We start from the raw sequence: 20,972 nt of genomic DNA on the forward strand, positions 1-20,972 counted from the left end.
TGATTCTTGGCAAAAGTAATTTATCACTGCTATCTTGAAACCATGAAAGGAAGTGAAAAGGAAAGTGAAAAACTTTCAATGTTTATTTATAAATATTGGGCAAATGAATATTCATTTTTTTTTATTTTGCTTATTATTTTTCCTCTTTATATATTTTTTTGTAACGTTCCTGTAAAAGCAAATTTTAGCAAAATCACAATAATAATGCAGTGACTGTATTAAATTGTGATTTTAATTACCTTTTGCAGAACTTGTTAACAATATGGGGGGGGGGATATTAGTGAGAAAAAGTTCATATGTTGATAGACTGGGTAGGGTGATCAGGAATTCTTGTCATTGCTTATAACATTTCATATAAAATCATTCTCAGAGCATCTATAGACTAGAGCCTTGGCTTTGATAATCAAAATTTCAAGTACTTTTGATCAAGACATTTTATTCTATTTGAAGGGTGAAAACACCTTTCTTTGAAATGACCCTCATATCATAAGTTTCACTGATTTATAAATTTATAAGCAGATTCTGAAAATAATTTGGCCATTGATGTTAAGACTTTCAAATCTAGGCAGCGTCTTCGGGGTATTTCTGATGCTGTTCCAATGACTGCTGATTCAGGTTGGACACCACAGCCATATCATATGGAAGAAAGTTTTACAATTCATCTTGGTATGTTAATAAAATGATTAATATTTGAAAAATAAAATCAGATATTGATATTCAGAAAATTCTGTTATTGTATTACTTATAATAAGGATAGATTGGAAGTTAGTATAAGGTTATTTTTATTATTAGAGGGCTCCATTCCTGCTCAAATCATATCTTAATCATTGTTCTATATTAATTTCATTATTTATTATATTCTGTAAATCAACATTTGTCAGTATTTGCAATTTTTTTGTAGTATAATGTCTTTTACCTTTTTCATATTAAGATACATGTAAAGACAAAGTTCCCAATGGAATTAAGATTGGTGGCAGGAAAATAAATAATTTAAGATATGCAGATGATGCAGTCCTCATAGTAGCAAAAACTAACAAAGATCTGGAGCAGCTGATTCTATTGGTTAAGAGAGAAAGTAATGAATCCGAACTTAATTTAAACATCAGCAAAACAAGTGATGGCCTCTGGCAATTTAAATGAATTTTTAATAGAGGGAGATAAAATAGAAATTGTTTTAAGTTAAGATTTACTGAGGTCCAGAGTCAGAAATGATGGTAAATGTGAAGATGAAATTAAAAGAAGGATAGTCATGGGAAAAACTATGTTAAATCTGACAAAAATTATGAAAGGTAGAGGTGTGAGTAAGTCCACTAAAGTTAGAATTGTCAAAGCAGTGGTATTTCCAGTAATGTATGGATGTGAAAGCTGGATTATTAAGAAGAAAGATAGAAAGCGAATTGATTCATTTGAATTAAGAATCTGATGGACTTCAAGAATGAATCTGATGGACTCCAATAAGAAGGTTTTAGAGAGTATAAAGACAGAATGCTCCTTGAAGGTGATGATTGCTGAACAGAAGTTGATGTACAGGGGTAGCCATAAATTAACTTTCCCTCTTTGAAGGTATCTGTAGCTAAAACTAATACACAGAATGAGACCATATTTTCTATTCAGACTTTTGAAGGTATGGGGAGATGAATTCCGCAAAAAAAAGATTTAGTACCAAAAGTTGCCGGTAGGGGAAATTTTGGTGCTGGTGGAGCCGAAAGCAGTCAAATATTTGCAGTAAACACAGGTAAAAAGGATTATGCAAATTTTACTGTGCATACATGACAGCAGCACCACCAATTCCACTTAAAAAGGGATTGGGAACGTTCAGTCTGTTATTCGAATGACTGATGAATTGTGCTCAATGTGTGTCCTACCTTGCCTCAGAGTGCTTTACTTGTTAAGTTGTTTTACCTTAAACAGTGCAATGCCATAGTGGCCCTTCGGGAATTTAGGCTTCATAACCTGTGTACAGGTCCTATGTCAACTGTAGCACTAAGAGCTATGATTAACTACAGTTGGCATAGGACCTGTGTATTATGTCAACTGTAGGTATGTAAACTACAGTTGACATAATGCTACAGATTATGTCAACTGTAGCACTAAGAGCTATGATTAAGAAGTTTGAAGAAACTGGATCACTAGGGGTTAGACCTGGCAGAGGATGGAAAGTAACAGACAGTAACAGACATTGCTACTGCGGTGTTCGACGACACAGGGAGCAGTACTGGTCCAAGCGCTCATACCATAGCTCACAAACTTGATATGGCTTATGGTACAGTCTGGAAAATCTTACGGAAAATGCTTCACTTCCATCCATATAAGTTCAGTCATGTGCAAGCACTAACTACCACAGATTATGACAAGCGCATGACCGTCGTGCTAATATTTCTTGCCTGAATGGAGGTTGACAACGACTGGCCTTGGAGAATATTGTGGGGTGATGAGGCTCATTTTTATCTGAATGGGTCAACTGCAGAATTTGGGCATCTGAACGTCCTCAAGCGATCCAGAAAGTACCACTGCATTCTCCAAAAGTAACCGTGTGGTGTGGCTTCACAGCCAATTTCATAATAGGACCATACTTTTTTGAGCGTATTACACGTACAGGTCGTGTAACCTGCTCCATTACTGGAGAGATTTATCGACGAATGCTGCAAAATGTTGTCATTCCTGCATTGCAACAAAGACAATGTTTGGACTCCATAATTTTTATGCAGAATGGAGCATGGCCACACATTGAACGTTCAGTACAGCACCTTTTATGGCAGCATTTCAGTAATGAGAGGGTTATCAGTCAGTTCTTTCCGACGGCATGGCCGCCTCGATCCCGTACATCACTCCATGTGACTTTTGGCTGAGGGGGTATTTGAAATCCGTTGTGTATGTTGGGGGCATTCCCAACTTGCATGTCTTGAAAGAGAACATAAAATGGGCTGTTATGAACATCCAACCCGACTCCTTACGCTCAGCTGTAGAGCATATCGCACACCGGATGCAATTTGCTGTACACAAGAAAGGGCAGCACATTGAAAATCGTGTATGTGGTCCAGGGTATCCCGATTCTGATGACTAAAACATTATTTCCTGTGAGTTCAATCACTGCATTAATTTCTGTTTCTCTCGCAAGTTGTTGTGTTAGTTTAATTATTATTATTATTATCTTTGTAACGCACCACATATCCAGCTGGAATGAGCGATGCGGCTGTCGCTTACAACGTTGAAATGTTATTATTCCATTTTATCTGCTTTTAATGTAATTATCCACGTGTTTTCAGTTCCTCCAGCGCCAGAATTTCCCCTATCGGCGACTTTTGGTACTAAATCTTTTTTCTGCAGAAATCATCTCCCCATGCCTTCAAATGTCTCGATATAAAATTTGGTCTCATTCTGTTTATTAGTTTTAGCTGCAGATGCCTCCAAAGAGGGAAAGTTATTTTATGGCCACCCTGTACGTTGGACATATTATGTGAGCTGATGAATCATAGGAAAAGACAATTATGCTGGGAAAGATTGAGAGAATGAGAAGAAGAGGAAGATCACAAAAGAGTTGGATGGACAACATAAAAGAACTTACCAACTTGAACCTACAATTGCTGAAAGAAAGGCAAGAGGTTGAGTGAGATTGGAGGGCTTTTTTTCACAAGGTCATCAAGAGTTGAAAATGACCAGATGACACATAAAAACAACAAAAAGACTGCAACTTACTGAATTTGGCAGGAAAACTCTTGGAACTGCTATAATCTTGAAACTAAATATGTTGTTTCAAGATTATGATTGAAATTATTATTTGAATCTCTGATTTTCAGATGTTCTACCAGATTTATATGAATGTGTTGATTCATATAAATTTGTATATTCATTAAAATTTTATTTATTAGGCATACAGCAAAATGAAAGTTCATCATGACATTAGCACTGTCACAAGTTGGGAGATTCATGTATGTGCATTAATCCTTTCGTTGGCATCTTAAATAAAATACAGTGACATTTAAACTGTTTTTGTTTTAATGGCAATCCTACCATGAAAGGTTGTAATCCTGAAGTATATTAGTGTTGCAGGTGTTGGGTTAAAAGTTATCCAATGAAAAGTGACATCCCAAGCAAGAACTTTTTCAAACCAGTCCTATTCACATCTATCACAGTGGTGGTTCTCATTTGTTGACAAAAATTATCTAACACCTAAAGTGAGAAAGAAAACTGAGGAGTTAAAAATAGTTAGTTTATTACCCAGATAGTATAGTAATTAGTTGAGAAGGATGGCAATGATAGCAAATGATTAAATGTGCAGGCAAGCAATGTAGATGATGGGTGTAAATTTGGATGTCTGGAGTGAGTTTGATGGTAGAAAAGGTTTGTATAAGAGGGATGGTCTGCACTTGAATGGATTTGGTACCAAGTGCCTAAGAGAAATTATTTATCGGAATGAAACCCAATGCAGAGAGTCAGAGAAACTAGATCATCATGGGATGAACATTAAGGATGTGTATGTAAGTGTAGCTGGGATTTGTAGATATAATAGTGTTATGAATATCAGTGAGCATGATTATGAATCTGCTGAGTAGATGGACTACAAACCCAAAGTGTAAATGGACTACACTTTGGGTTTGAGCATTTTAGTATTTGTTGGAAGGAAAAGAGAAAGTTGCCTAACAGAGCCAAGCAGACTGTAGATTTAAGTATAAGAAAAAGTGAGGAGGTAACTTGTTATATGTATATACAAATACCAGCATAATTATAAACAAAGTGGTTGAGTTTGTTGCTTTGGTGAATACATTGTGGCTTAAAATTGTTGACATTAGTGAAACCTGTCTTTCAGAGTTGCCAGCCTGGTTGACCAAGTGATTAGCATATCCGTTCTCCAGCCAAAAGGCTGCAGGTTCAAATCCTGCTGTGGGCATGGATGTTTGTGATTGTCTGTAAATACTAGTGGAGGTGGACAGTAGATGGCATTGGTGTAGTTGCAGTTAGAATGAGCTGTAGAGTAGTTGCCCTCCCTCAGTAAGTCTTTGGACTCCCTGGAGGTGTCATATAATAATAATAATGTTGTAACGAGAATCGAGTGCAAGGGATACAGTATTTATAGGAATGGTCGAAGAGATACAGGAGGAAAGGGACTACTATTAATGATATCGGATGACTTGAGTCCAGATCCAGTTAGGATAGAAACACATGAAAGCAGTAATGGTAATAATGTCCCTTGTAGCACTGAGTTTGAGACTATATGGAATGAGGTGGACGGTAACAGGATGAAATACAAGTGAAGATTTTGCTACAGACCTGGAAGCTCAATTGCTGGGGATGAAGAAATGTACTGCCAAATTACCCTGATGAGCACTAAATGAATAATTATTATGAGTGACTTAAATTATCTGAATATTGATTGGGTAGCTGAGAAAACTCATGATAAGAACAAAGGAGAATTTCTTACTATTTACGTGACATCTTTCTCAAGCAGCACGTGAAAGAAGCAACTCGAATACAAAGAGTGTTAGATTTGATCATAGCATCAGAAGGTGTCTAAGTTACGGATGTGACTATTTTGCAACCAGTTGGTAACAGTGATCATGCTGAACTACAATCTGGAAATTATGAAAAAGTCAGGAGAATGCTATCTTTGCTTCTATGTTATCAGTTGTTGAATGGTAAGGATATCAACAGTGCATGGGAAGCTTTGAAAACATGCTTAAATGATGCAGTATCTGAATGTGTACCTATAATTTGAAAGCCAAATAGAATGGGAGTGAAATGGATGTTCAATCTCATTAAACAAGAGGTCCATAATAGCAAGTATCATGAGAATAAGCGTGAGAAAAGTTACAAAATATGTAAAGCTCAGAAAATAAAGAATATATAAAGCCAGAAAAGTTATGCGGGTTGTACAGCAAGCTACATTATATTGGAATATGAAAAGAAATTGGCTGCACAGTCAAAAGATCCAAAAGAAGTTTATTGTTATGCTGAAAGTAAAAGAAACAATGTACAAGGGCAGATGGGACATCAGAACTTCTACTAAAGGAATGTTCAGCTAAACTGGCTAGACCCTTGACATATTTGTATAATTTGAGTCTTAGCCCAGGAAAGATCCTACAGGAATGGAAAGAATGTATGATAATCCCATTGCACAAGGGTAGTGCAAAGACTGACGTGTCTATCAACCTATCAGTATCTCTGGAGTAATTGTAAAGATTTTAGAGAAGTTGATAAGAAGTTGTATACAGAAATGGGTGGACAAACGAGATGTACTTTGCAAGGAACAGCATGGGTTTACTAAAGAGCAGTCGTGTCTGAAGAGTTTGCTTATATTTTATAATAATGTTATGGCTGAGTTGGATAAAGAGAATATATACACTATGATACTGTTGGATTTTGCTAAGGTCTTTGATAGGATACCACATAAAAAGCTGTTGCATAAACTAGAGGATATGGGATTGGAACATAAACTATTATCTTGGATAAGTGGGTGGCTAATGGACAGGTATCAGAAAGTAGTATATGTGGAATTGTGTATCTTCCAAATTTATGGTGACCAGTAGTATGCCCCAGTGATCAGTACTTGAACGATTGTTGTTTAATCTATACATTAATGATATTGGAAAAGGGCTGACAGTTGTTTTCTGATGATGCAAAGATAGGTAGGGCAATCAGCTGTGAGTGATTACTTTTCAAACGTCTATCACCCAAGTGAGGATATCTCTGTACCTGTAGCAATAACTAATGTGAGAATTGAAGTTAAGAAATCAGAATACTTAGTATATTGCAAAATTTAAATGCAAACATTGCTGTAGGTTTAGCTGGAATATCAGCTCGGGTGTTGCATGAATGTGCAAAGGAATTATCAACGCCTCGTTTGAACTCTGGTATGGTCCCTAGGGAGTGGAAGGAAGGAAGGCACAGTAGTTCCTTTGCATAAAGGTGGCTCCAAAACTGCAGTAGTTAATTACAGACCAATCACCATCTTGGGAGTGGTGGTAAAAGTATTGGAAAAGTGTTAAAGACAAAATTCAAGAATGGGTGGATCAGGATATGATACTCTGTAGGGACCAACATGGTTTTGTTAAAAGTCGATCCTGCCTTAGCAATTTACTAACTTTTTATAATAGAATGACATCTGAGTTGCACAAAGGGAATGGCTACACAGTGGTACTTCTGGATTTTGCTAAGGCTTTTGACAGGATACCCCACGGAACACTTGCGTAAGTTGGAGCAGATGGGAATAGATACTAAACTGGTGATATGGATAGGAGAATGGCTCAGGGAGAGATACCAGAAGGTGGTGTATGGAGGAGCAGAGTCCAGGATGAGGCAGGTGACCAGTGGTGTGCCTCAGGGCTCTGTGCTTGGGCCATTGTTGTTTAATTTGTACATAAATGATATAGTAAATGGCTTAAAGGGAGATATTCAGTTGTTTGCTGATGATGCAAAGTTGGGTAGTGCAATAAAAAATCAAGCTGATGTTGAGAGGAGTTTGCAGGATGATTTAAATAAGCTGGCAAAATAGGCAAAAGGTAATGGATGTCAGTTCAATGTGGAAAAGTGTAACGTTATGCCTTTTGGGATTAAAAGATTACCAGCTGTGTACTATATTGATGGAACAGTACTCCAAGAGATTGATGAGACTAGGGACTTAGGGGTGTTGATGGATAGGGAGATGAAGTTCAGGGGGACACATTGCTAAGGTGTCCAAGATTGCACATAGGATTACTTGGTTATTGAGGAACACACTAACATCCAGCGATAATGAGGTTATTATTCACCTTTATAAAGCGTTGATACTTCCACATTTGGATTACTGTGCTCAGGTCTGGTCACCTGGATTCCTTGGAGATGAGGAGGTTGTGGAGAGGGTTCAGAGGAGAGTGACCAAGTTGGTGAGTGATGTTAAAAAATGCTCCCTACATTGATAGATTGAGAGATTGTGGATTGCAGAGGTTGGTTGATAGGCAAAGAAGAGGGGATATGATGGAAACAATTAAGTTACTAAAAGGTTTTTATAAGATTGATGCAGGGGAAATGTTTCAGCTGTGTGATAGTGATGAAAGAACAGGAAGTCATCCCTGGAAATTAAGGAAAAGTGTGGTTAACAAGGGTGTGAAAACAAATTTTTTTCCCTCCAGGGTGATGAACGAGTGGAATGCATTGCCTGACTCAGTTGTGAGGGCTTCATCTGTAAATGAATTCAAGAAGAGATATGATAGATGTTGTTTTGATAGTTTAGGTCTCCTGCGATGAGTCTACTGATTCCATGGAGATACCTGTAATAATAATAATCAGAGGTACAACTGATTTGCAGCATTTATAGGGTGATTTGAATAGGCTGGAATTGTGGGCAAAGGGTAATGGTTTTCAATGTTGTAAATATAGAATTATGCACTTTAACTTGATGCAATATCCACCACCATATTTTATTAAACGCATGGAAAGGTTTATGTGTTCACAGTACGTTATTTATTTTCACGGTATTGATGACAACACAAAATGATAAAAAAATAATATTTATTAACTTATTTGCTGATATTTCGCTGGTATTATATCCAGCATCTTCAGGGTACACAAAAACAGTCACAGTACATGAAACAGCAACAATTTGGTATAGCAGGGGACTAGTTTAAAAAATTGTAATGGACAACACAAGGAACTAAAGTCCTAATATTAGGCACCATCAATGTTGGAAAAAGAGAGAAAACAAATATTAATTTGAACTTTCCAACAGAAAATGGTAAATCATTAAAAGAAGATGTCAGCAAATTAACAAGAGAATGCAACTTCGATCCCAGAAACATCGTCTGCTGAAAGTGACCTGTGACATACCAATAAGTGCATCCAAATTAATCTTCTTTTTCTCTTCCGTCTAAGATGAGTTGAGTCTTCCCTTGAGCAGCATATTCCAGTCTTCTCTATTCCTTGCTGTTCAAAAAAGTTCTTTATATGTTCTGCATCCTGAAATGTTCTTTATTAATTTCAGCCAGTAATTCATGGTCTTCTGAGTCTTCTTTTTTCAGTTGGAAAAGTATTGATTAGGACATTAGGAAATATGTTTGCGTCCATGCGTAGTGTGGCCAAACCATCTCAATTGTTTTCTGATTTTTTCTATTATTGTCTTTTTATACAATAATTCTTGTCTGACTGTGCTGTTTGTTTTCTTTTCTATCCAACTTGTTCTATTTATTTTTCTTAAACATTTCATTTCAAATGCCAGCAGTTTTTTCTCCTCTCTTTTCTTAACTGTCCATGCTTCTGCTCCATAGATGACTGTTGTATAATTATTGATTCATATAATTTGATTTTGGCTTTCTTAGATATATTGTTTGTTTTCCAGATTTTCTTTCATTTTCCCATGGTGGACCATCCTATCGCTATTCTGTGTTTGATTGTTTCGAGTTCATCTATTGTTTCTGTTAGTTTTGATCCAAGATATATGAAGTTGTCTACTTGTTCTGTTTGTTCTCCATTTAGGGTGGCTGAGATGGTGTAGTTCTGTTCCACCCTATTTTCATCACTTTTGTCTTTTGTAGATTTATTGTCATGTCATGTCATATGTTTTACAGGTTTCGTTTAACTTGTTTATCAACCTTTGTAGTTCATTTGGGGTTCTTGCAATAAAGATGAGATCTGCATATTTGGACGCATATTATTTATGTTTAAACCATTGAAATTGATTCCAGGCGCATTGTCTATTGACTTCTTTACAACTTCGTTTGGGCATCTTTGCATTACTCCTCTGTGTTCTGTTGTGAGTGTGCCCTTTTTTAATTATTGCATTTGTCTTAGAGCAGTGTTTCTCAACTTGTGGTCCCCGACAATTGGACAAGTAGTCCTCAGGCAGACTTAAATAAATAAATATATATATATTTTAATTATCCAAACAAAACAAATTAAAATTAAATAAGTAAAAATTATTGAAATAAAATGGATACTTAAAAAAATCAACAAACAGGGCCAGAATGTTCATTCTGTGAACATTCTGCTGCTATTTGGCTTAGAACTTTGTACTAAGTGGCTTAAAACTACGACCTTTAAAAGAAAAGCAATGAAACAGGTGATGCTCGTAGAAAGGCTTATACATTGATTATACATGATTATTAATTAACTTAAGGAATTCACAACATACACTAGAATATAAATTAAATTAAACTTTAATATATATTTCCAATATTTCGGCAATGTCCCGTTGCCATCTTCAAAGGAACTCAAAATAAAGACACGTGCATGCAGTCACTACACACAATAAATGAGGACGAAGCGAGGAAGCTATTGTTTCTCCTAAAAGTCCTGATGGTGCCCCCTAGCGGGCTATGTGGGTATTCTTGGCCGGTGGGCCGAAGGTCCCCTGATGTATGTCTCCCAAATTTGGGGCAGTCTCATGCAACCAAATTTGTTGAGGTTTGGCATGTTTCTTAGGGCTGAGGCTGATTCCATGAAAAGTCTTTCAAATTTGAACTTGCTATGGTGTATTATTGTGGCTTTCTTCCACTGTATTCTGTGGCGTGTATCCAGACCATGGTCTGCAAGGCCAGAGGGGCCATACTGGTGAAAATGGATGTAGTCCTTGTGTTCTGAAATACTGATATTGGCTGTCCTGCCTGTTTGGCCAAAGTAGAACAGCTTACAGCTGCAAGGGACCTGGTATACATCAGGTAGGTCTAGAGGAAGTGGTTGGGCTTTAGTGGAGCAGATGAGCGATGCCAATTTTCTATATAACATGAGGTCAAGTCATGTTTTTTTAAGATTTTGGTGATTTTTTTCCGATGTAGGGAATGGTGATGGATTAGAATAATCCTTGTTTTGAAAGGAAGGAGGGTTGTGGTTTACTGGTTTCAATAGTTTTGGATTTTTTTTTTAATGGGGGGTAGCCATTGTTAGAAAGTGTTGAGGATGTGATTTAGTTCAGAGGTTAGGGCATTGTCATTTGAACAGATTAGTTTAGCCCTGTTGTATAGTGTCTTAATAACTCTATATTGTTGTTAAAGGGCGGGGGGGGGATTGTTGGTGAATGTATCTGCCTGTATGGGTGGGTTTTCTATAAACTGAGAAAACCAAGGTTCCATCAGGCTGGTTGGTGACTAGTGTGTCTAGGAAAGGGAGGCTGTTGTTTTTCTCTTTTTCCAGGGTGAACTTGATTCTGGGGTGTTGGTGGTTTAAGTGTGTTAAGAAGGAGAGGAGTGTATCAGAGCCATGTGGCCAAATAGCGAACACATCATCAACGTAGGGAAACCATATGGTTGGTTTTTGTGGGGCAGAGTTTAAAGCTTTCTCTTCAAAAGTCTCCATAAAGAAGTTGGCCAAGGGTGGGGAAAGTGGTGAACCCATGGCTGTCCCCTCTATCTGTTTGTAGAATTTTTCCTGCCAAACGAAATAGCCTGAGTTCATTGTGAACTGAAATAGGGCTGAGATATCGGGAGGAAATTTAGCTTGGATTATCTCTAAGGTTTCCTTGAGTGGGACATTTGTGAATAAGGAGGAGACGTCAAAACTGACCATTATGTCAGTATGTTGGAGTGTAAGGTTTTCTATGCTGGCTTTGAAGTGGGCCGAGTTTTTTTATGTGTGATGGTGTGTTGCCAGTATAGTGTGTGTGAGCGCTTTGGCCAAATGTTTAGCTTATTTGTATGTGTGGGAATCAATGCCATCCACTATGGGACATAATGGCACATTTTCTTTATGCATTTTTGGGAGTCCAAATAGAGGGGACAGACATGGGTTCACCACTCTCCCCACCTTTGGCCAACTTCTTTATGGAGACTTTTGAAGAGAAAGCCTTAAACTCTGCCCCACAAAAACCAACCATTTGGCTTCCCTACGTTGATGATGTGTTTGCTATTTGGCCACATGGCTCTGATACACTCCTCTCCTTCTTAACACACTTAAACAACCAACACCCCAGAATCAAGTTCACCCTGGAAAAAGAGGAAAATAACAGCCTCCCTTTCCTAGACACACTGGTCACTCACCAGCCTGATGGAACCTTGGTTTTCTCAGTTTATAGAAAACCACCCATACAGGCAGATACATTCACCAACAAACCCCCCCTCCCTCATAACAATATGGAGTTATTAAGACACTAATAACTTCATACTATAATAACAGGACTAAACTAATCTGTTCAAATGACAATACCATAACCACTGAACTCAACACTTTCTCAGCCAATGGCTACCCCCCCCCCCAAAAAAAAATCCAAAAAATATTGGTAAGCCATAACCTTCCCCCCCCTCACAACAAGGATTACTCTAAATTCATCACCATTCCCTACATCCGAGGCACCTCGGAAAAAAATTACCAAAATCTTAAAAAAACATAACTTTATCTCTTGTTACAGACTATATAGAAAATTGGCATTCCTTATCTGCTCCACTAAAGACCAACCACTTCTCCTAGACCTACCTGGTGTATACCAGGTCCCTTGCAGCTGTAAGCTGTTCTACTTTGGCCAATCAGGCAGGACAGCGAATATCAGAATTTCAGAACACAAGGACTACATCCGTTTTCACCAGTATAGCCACTTTGATCTTGTGGACCATGTTATGGATACACGCCACAGAATACAGTGGAAGAAAGCCACAATAATACACTAGCAAGTTCAAATTTGAAAGACTTTTCATGGAATTAGCCTCAGCCCTAAGAAATATGCCAAACCTCAACAAATTTGGTTGCATGAGACTGCCCCAAATTTGGGAGACATACATCAGGAGACTTTCTGTCCCAACAGCCAAGAATACCCACATAGCTCGCTAGGGGGGCACCATCAGGACTTTTAGGAGAAACAATAGCTTCCTCGCTTCGTTCTCATTTACTGTGTAGTGCCCGCTTGCATGGTTCTTTATTTTGAGTTCCTTTGAAGATGGCAACTTTGCCGAAATATTGGAAATATATATTAAAGTTTAATTTAATTTATATTCTAGTGTATGTTGTGAATTCCTTAAGTTAATTAATAATCAGAAACAGGTGATGCTAATCCTAATTTTGATACACGTGTTGTAACGGCGAGTAAATCTGATCCTATTAAAGTAGAATAAACAAGCACTTCAAAGAAAAAATACAGTAGGAAATATAGTTCGTATTTGGAATTCGGGTTTACTTGGTGTGGAGATGAAAGTGAACAGAAACCTCAATGTGTTTTGTGTTATGAAGTGTTGTTGAATGAATGCATTAAACCTGCGAAACTCCAACGACATTTAGAAACTAAACATTGTGGTGTGAAAAATAAGCCAATTGAATTTTTTCAGTGATGCTTAGGGATATTAAATCATGGGAAAGATATAGTTTCAGCCATCGGTTTGATTAATACCAAGGCACTGGAAGCATCCTATCTCTGAAGTTTGTGCATAGAGAAAACATGGACACTTGTTTTCCCTGTTTTTCATAATTGGATTAATTATGTAAAAGACAGACAAAAGATGTGGTAAAAACTATGTTTGGCAACAAGTTACTAAAAGATGTTGATTTGATTCCTCTTTCGAATGACACTGTCAGTTGCAGAATTAATGATATGGCAGGTAACGTAGAATCTCAGTTAATCGAAAGAGTTAAGAGCCCTTATTATGCGTAACAAATAGATGAGACTACTGATGTTGCAAATGATGCGCAGTTAATATGTTACATAAGATATGCACAGGATAACAACATTCATGACGATATTCTGTTTTTTAGAACTTTGTCATCCTGAACAACTAGAGAAGAAATATTTCACACTCTCAATAATTACATAATACACAAAGGGATCCAGTGGGAAATATGTATGGCTTCTGTTCGGATGGAGCTCGTGGCCTAACAGGCAGGCATAGTGGGGTTGTTTCTAAGGTCAAGGATGTAGCTCTGAATATGAATTGGGTACATTGTTTCATACATAGGGAAGCGTTAGCCTCAAAGGAATACCACTAGAATTTAAAACTATGCTATACAATGCTGTAAAGATAGAATTTTATTAAGTCTTGATCGTTAAATAACTGGTTATTTTCATTGCTCTGCGATGAAATGGGCAGTGAATATATACAACTTTTCCTTCATTCCAAAATTCGCTGGCTTTCCAGGGACAAAGTACTAACAATGGTTATTTCAATTAAGGCACGAAGTTTTATTATTTGTAAATGAAAGTAATTCTAATTTTGCATCACTCCTTGTTGATGAAACATGGTTATCAACACTATCCTATCTTTGAGACATTTTTTTGAAATTAAATGAACTAAATCTTTCCCTTCAGGGAAATTCTTTAACTCTTCTTGATGCCTATGACAAAATAAAGGCATTTGAGAAAAAACTGGTGTTATGGATTAATTATGTAAAAGACAGACAATTTGCACCTTTTCCAATGTTGGAATGCTTTTTAGTGGAAAATGATATTTTTGTTGATTCTGAGTTTCTGAAAAGGGTTTGTGACCGCCTCAAAATTCAGAAACAAAATTTGGAAACATATTTTCTGAATAAGTTTTATAAGAAATTTCTGCGAGTTCACGATCCATTTCAGGCTTACAGTCACGAGAACGACCTTTCGTTATTGAAAACAGAACAGTTAATTGAGCTTCGAAGTGACAGTGGGCTTAAAATGCAATTCCATGATTTTGGTTTGGCTCAATTCTGGATCTCGCCTTCAGTGAGAAGTGAATTTCCTGAATTATCTGAAGAAGCATTGAAAATCGTCATGCAGTTTTCTGCAACTTATCTTTGTGAGAAAGGATTTTCATTGCTCCTTCAAATAAAAACAAAATACAGAAATCGTCTTAGGGTGTGTGTGCCGGTCTTTGACTGAACTTGACCAATATTGAGCCAGATATCCAGCAACTCTGCAAGGGCCCAGAAGTTTAACCATCTCATTAAAAGTAGCTAGTAACATAATTATATCATATTATTTAGTTGTTTAATAAAAATTGCAACTTTTTTCAATGATGATACACTTTTAATCGTTTACTTCCAATTTAATTCTGTTTCCATATGTATTCAAACATTCTTTTAGATTTATTACGTTATAAATGTCAAACATTTTCCCAAATGTTAGTAATCCCCACATAGTTTTTTTTTTTTTAAATTACATAACAATGGTCTGTAGACTTGTTTTAGGCATTTTACTAGTTCTTGGGCTTAGAAAGGTTGAGAAACGCTGTCTTAGAGTAATATTTTATCAGAAACTGTATTATATATTTGTCTATTGCTTTTTCTAGTAGAACTTTAAGAAGGATTTCTCTATTGATGCTATTGAAAGCTTGTTTCAAGTCCACAAATCAACAATATAGTTCCTTATGGTCTTCCCAGCTGACCTCTGCTAGTTGGTGTAATGTGAAAATCTGGTCTATTGTTGAATAGTTTCCCTGGAAACGAGCTTGTTCTGTGCCTATCAGTTCTTCATAGGTGTTTTTTAATCTATTTTGTATAATTCTTACGAATATTTTATAGGTGTGGGAGAGTAAATTGATTGGTCTGTAATTTCTGCAGTTTCTTTTGTTTCCTTTCTTGAATATTTCGGTGATCTTTCCAGTTCTCCATTCATCTGGGATCTCTCCTGTTTGTAGTATTTTATTGAATAGGGTTGTTAAATATTCTGTTGATGTGCTGTCTCCATATGACTACAGTTTAGTAGGGATAGTATCAATGCTTGGTGCTTTATTGTTTTTCATCTGTTTTATTGTATATCTAACTTCTTCTTGTAAAATTTTTGGGTGGTCATTATTTTCTTCTATTGTTGGCATTGTTGTTTTGTTTCCTTGGTGAAAGATAGTTTTAAAATGGTTTGACCAGATTTTTCTTATATCTTCAATATTCCTGGTTTCAGTCATCTTGTTGTTTATCATTGTTTTGGTTTTGCTGAGAATTCCTTTGTAATTTCTCTTATAGTGTCGTGGAAAACTTTTAGGTTGTTTTGTTGGTATGCTTCTTGGCATTTCTTAGCTTTTTCTTCTAACCATTTTTCTTTGGCTTTTTTGCACATGTTATCAGCTTTATTTTTTTAGTGCTCTGTATTTTTCTCTATTCTCTTCATTGTTTTGTTGGTTTACAAGTATCTTGCCCTCTCTTTTTTCTTCTATTGTAGCTAGGATTTCTTGGGTTATCCACTGTTTGTTTATTTTGGGTTTTACCTAGAGTGTCTTTTGCAATTGATAACACTGTTTCTTTTCCTTCTTCCCAGTATTTTCCACTATTCTAGAAGATGGAGGGTTTTAATTTCAAGCACATCTGTTCTAAAAATCGACTTCTGCTTGAGCTATATTTTAGTTTTGATAGGCTGATATTGTTTTCCCTGTTGAATTTTATCTTCACTTAGGCAGTTAATATTTCAGTCAGTGTTGAAATCAAAGCTTCTTTATGTTCGTACATTATTTACTGATCTTTTCCATTGTTTGTTTATGATGATATAGTCTATGAAATTCTTTATATTACATCTGACGATGTTCATGTATATTTATTATTAGGGTGTTGATAGAACAATGTGTTTGCAATCATTAGATCGTTTGCTTTACAGAAGTGGAGTAATTGTGCTCCGCTGTCGTTAAGCTCTCCGTATCCAAATTTCCCTATCACATCTTTTTTGTCTGCATGTATTTGGATTATTTTAATTGTTTGGCCTTTTTCTTTTGCTTGAAGTTTGGCTGTAGTTATTCTAGGAGACACTGGTTTTATTTCAATTACTGAGTGTGTAAGTTTCTTCTCAATTAATAATGCAACTCCTCTGTGTATGTTATATTTCCTTTTCGAGAAGTATAGTCTTCCTTCTGGTAAATCCATGCATCTATCTTCACACCAATGTGTCTCTGATAAACTTAAAATACCCCATTTCAGTCTTTTTAAATTTTCCTGCACTAATTGCAATTTTCCAGGTCGGTGTAATGATCCTGTGTTGAGGGTGGCTACTTGGCTGACCACATTGCTGATTTCTCACCTACTCTATGTGGTCTTTGAGTAGGCACGTCGGCTGCCCCATATGCAGGAGCACTATCTCGGTTTGTAGACTTTCCCCAGCTCATGGAAGTTACTGGCATAATAATGTAGCCAGCTTGCCATGCCTCTGCTACAACTTTTGCTCCACGACTCTTTATTCAGAGCAACCATTTAGGTTTCCCCCATCTGCCACCTGGGGGACATGCCAGGTAAGTATGTGGTCTCCCCAAGTCCAAATTAATAACGGTGATAAACCGTTATTAATTTGAGAACAATTTGGGAACAAAAACACCAACTTCGAAAACAACTTGAAGAAAAATGCCAAAATGGAAACAACAGTTGGACCATAGACTACAAACAAGCCAAACTAGTGCAAAAATCAAGTGACACCACTAGTAGCCATCAAGGAGACAAGTATACAGGCACTGCATAGGAAATGTGCAAGACCCTTGTGGTCAAATACATGTCTCACAGAACATTGCATATCCACTTCGCCAACATCCATGGCCTCAACTCCAACCTTAGTAGTGTCCACTGTCATCTGCAGTCCACCAAACTCCACTTACTCTTTTTAGTAGAAACTCAAATATCACCTCTGCCCAGCACTATCCATCTCAACCTTCCAAACTATACACTGTTTAGCTCCTATTGACCTAAGGGTGGTGTCTGTGAATATATCTGCTCTGACATACCCTAACAGAGAGCACCTAACCTAGAATCGCCCAACTTTGACCTTCTTTGATTGAAAACATCCCTTTCCTACTCAGTCAAATTCATCTGCTGTCTCTATTGCTCTCCTAATGCCATAACCATTCTGAGCTCTTTAATTTCCTCTCCTTAAAAATTGATTTTCACCAGTCCCACTCACCTAACAGCAAAATCCTAGGAGATTTAATGTCTATAACACCAACTGGCTGTCCTCCTCCAGTTATACAGATCTTGCAGACAGAGATGCTGAAACATTTTCCATCACTAACAACCTTACACAAATTGTTCACATGCTAACAAGAATACCAGATAACCCGTTGTCTTCCTTACAAATGACCCTCCCAGATATGTAGTGAAACTAGTGAGTACGGGATACTTAAGGGTCAAAGCTGTATAACTGAGAGGAGACCGCCATATAGCCTTTAAAGGAATGCGGAGAATTGACCAGGGCTTCTGACCTAATGTCAAATCTCACCTTCTCTTGGTGCACCCTGTTAGGTATCTACCTGGATACTGAATGAACGATGATGGGCTGGAAATTTGGGATTTAGCCAACCAAATTGTATTCTTATTGGATTAAACCAAAATACAAGATGATGGTACAACATGACAGAATTTCATGCCGGCTGGGGCATCGCCCAGTTAAACAAGTTTTTGCCACGGAACCAGGACAAACAGTGAAAAGTCAGCTACTGGAACAAATCTGAAAACACACCCCAACTCAACATCACTAGAGTAAAAGATCAGTACTATCAACAAAAGAAGCCTGAATAGCAAAGAAATGGAGCTAGCTGAGGAATTACAATAGATAAGTACCAGATCGACATAATAGGGTGACCGAAACAAAAAAAAAACAAAAACTGGTGAGATCTTTCTGAGCAATAAATACAAAATGTTATATTCAGGCAATGACAATCATGGAAAAGAAGGAGTAGCCATAGTATTCAACACAAAATACTAGGCTAATCTTTTTGAATGGCAGTCAGTCTCAAGTAGAGTAATGTGCGCAAATATGAGAATGTGGAACTGGACAATGAGACTCATTTGTGCCTATGGTCCCACAGAAGGTTCTACTAAGGTAGAAGTGGAGGAATTTTTTTGATGCTTTAGAAAAAGCAGCTGACACAATGAAAAAGGAAAAGTTGGTCCTTGTTGGGGATCTAAATAGCAGAGTAGGAAATGATTATCAGACACAAAAATATTTTGGGAAAATTTGGAGAAAAGAGCAAAGCTAATAGTAATGGCAAATACCTGTTGGATTTCTGCTCAGGATGGACTGGTTATTACTAACACCATGTTCCAACATAAAAATGTGCACAAATTCACATGGAGAGAAGAGGCAAGGAATAAAAAAAAAGTCTCATTGACTATATTATTGTCGATAGTGATGTTTTCTCCCTGGTGCAGGACACCAGAGCGTACAGAGGATTTGAAATTGGAAGTGATCACTATTTAGTATTGAGCTGGATAAAATTGAATTTCATATTGGAAAGAATAACATGTAAGAAAGTTTTAAAGCAAATAAAAGTTGAGCAGCTCTCAGATGTGAACTGTAGACTAAAATACACAAAGATTATTGAAGAAAAAACGAAAGAGTTTGAGAACAGGAATCAAACCCTGGAGATTCAGTGGCAAGCCTTGAAGAAAGCCCTGATTGATTCAGCCACAGAGGCATTTGGTGAAGTTGTCTGCAAGGATAGAAAAATCAGAACTAGATGGTGGACACAGGAAGTTAAAGAGGCAGTGAAGGAAAAGACTAAAGCATATCAAAAGTTCCTGGCTAATAAGTCAGCTTGTGCTCTTAGAGAATACAGAGGCAAATGTAAGAAAGTTAAACACTGTATAAAACTAGCTAAACAAAAGTCATGGAAAGAATTTGGAAAGAACATAGAAAATAAATATCAAGAAGGTGGCAAGATATTCTAGAGGTTGTTGAAGAAGCTCAGAAATGGAGGAAAGAGTGTTGTAAAAGGAATTAGAGATGATGAAGGTGACATGAAAACTGGAGAAAAAGATGTCCCTGATGTATGGAGTAATTACTTAGAAAAATTGCTAAATTATTATTATTATTATTATTCAGGCCTCCATGGAGTCACAAGACTCATTGTGGGATGCCCTTTCTAAGAAACACAAGTCTATCAAGACTCATCGAGGGAGGTCCCTCCTACGAAACACAAAGTCTATCATACCACTCCTTAAATGCATTGACCGTTCTTGCTCTCACCACTCCATCAGGCAATGCATTCCATGGTTCAACCACCCTCCATGCAAAGAAACCACTCCTCACCCTCTTTCTCACAGTTCCTTTCGTAACTTCCAGGGATGGCCCCTTGTCATGACTCCTTCCCGCTGTTCAACCAAGCAAAAGAACTCCCCAGTGTCAACCCTGTAACCTACAAGCAGTGATAGCACAGTGGTAAAAAAACACTCAACAGGCATGCAGTCAGGAATACATATCCATACTTGAAGTAGAAAAAGCCATCAAAGGCTTGAAATGTGGAAAGGCAGCAGGAGTAGATGATATTCGACAAGAAATGCTGAAGTATGGTGGTATAAAAGTCTTACAGTGACTGCACTGCATAGTTCAGAAGCCCTGGACAGAGGGATGAATTAATGATGATTGGAATAGAGCTGTAATAGTACCCATATATAAAAAGGGAAATAAAACTGAATGTCACAATTACAGAGGTATTTGACTACTGAGTGTTCCTGGCAAGATTTATGCCAGTATACTTGAGAAACAGTTGGTGAAGAACAAGCCGGATTCATGCCAAATAGAGGCTGTCAGGATCAGATCTTCACTTTATGACAAATAGTTGAGAAAGCATGGGAATATAACAAAGATCTGTATTTAAGCTTTGTCGATCTGGAAAAGGCATATGACAAGGTTTCAAGAGAGAAGCTATTCAGAATGCTACAGTTATTTGGTGTCGATAGAGCATTATATCAAGCAATACTTAGTCTTTATTTGAGTTGTAAGTCAGCAGTTAGAATTGAAGGAAGTACAGGAAGATGGTTTAATGTTAAATCTGGTATTAGACAAGGATGTACATTATCCCCTCTGTTATTTATTATCTATATGGATCGCATTATGTAGGAAAGTGGTATTAAACCTGATATCAAAATTTTGAGATGTTAATCTTAGCTCTTTGCTTTATGCCAACAATGTTATACTTCTAAATAAATCCGCTACAAGTCTGCAAGATTCCCAAACTAAATTGAATAGCTGTTGTAATAGATATGGTACGAAGGTCAGCAATAACAAGACAAAGACAATGAAAATAGGCAGAATCATTGAAAATGTCAACTGCATTGTGAAAGGGGAACGTGTGGAAGAAGTAAAACATTTCAGCCACTACTTATGCTGATTTTTAGTAAAGATGGTAAATTAAATATGGAAATAGACAACA

The 20,972-nt window shown here is 37.1% G+C and overlaps 1 protein-coding gene across 6 annotated transcripts in view; it reads left to right on the top strand.

Annotated features, from left to right (window-relative positions):
* LOC150102918 (FERRY endosomal RAB5 effector complex subunit 3) overlaps positions 1 to 20,972 on the top strand; it is a 342,399-nt gene that overhangs the window by 184,582 nt on the left and 136,845 nt on the right. For all 6 annotated transcript variants that reach the window (XM_090398559.1, XM_090398556.1, XM_090398555.1 and 3 more), the window contains exon 7: positions 566 to 666. In XM_090398559.1, the coding sequence (XP_090254685.1) occupies positions 566 to 666 (101 nt within the window). The remainder of the gene's footprint in view (positions 1 to 565; positions 667 to 20,972) is intronic.

Source organism: Typopeltis vanoorti, chromosome 9 (assembly GCF_054136105.1).
Source record: "Typopeltis vanoorti isolate ZY-2024b chromosome 9, IOZ_Tvanoo_1.0, whole genome shotgun sequence".
In the NCBI taxonomy this organism is placed as follows: domain Eukaryota; kingdom Metazoa; phylum Arthropoda; class Arachnida; order Uropygi; family Thelyphonidae; genus Typopeltis; species Typopeltis vanoorti.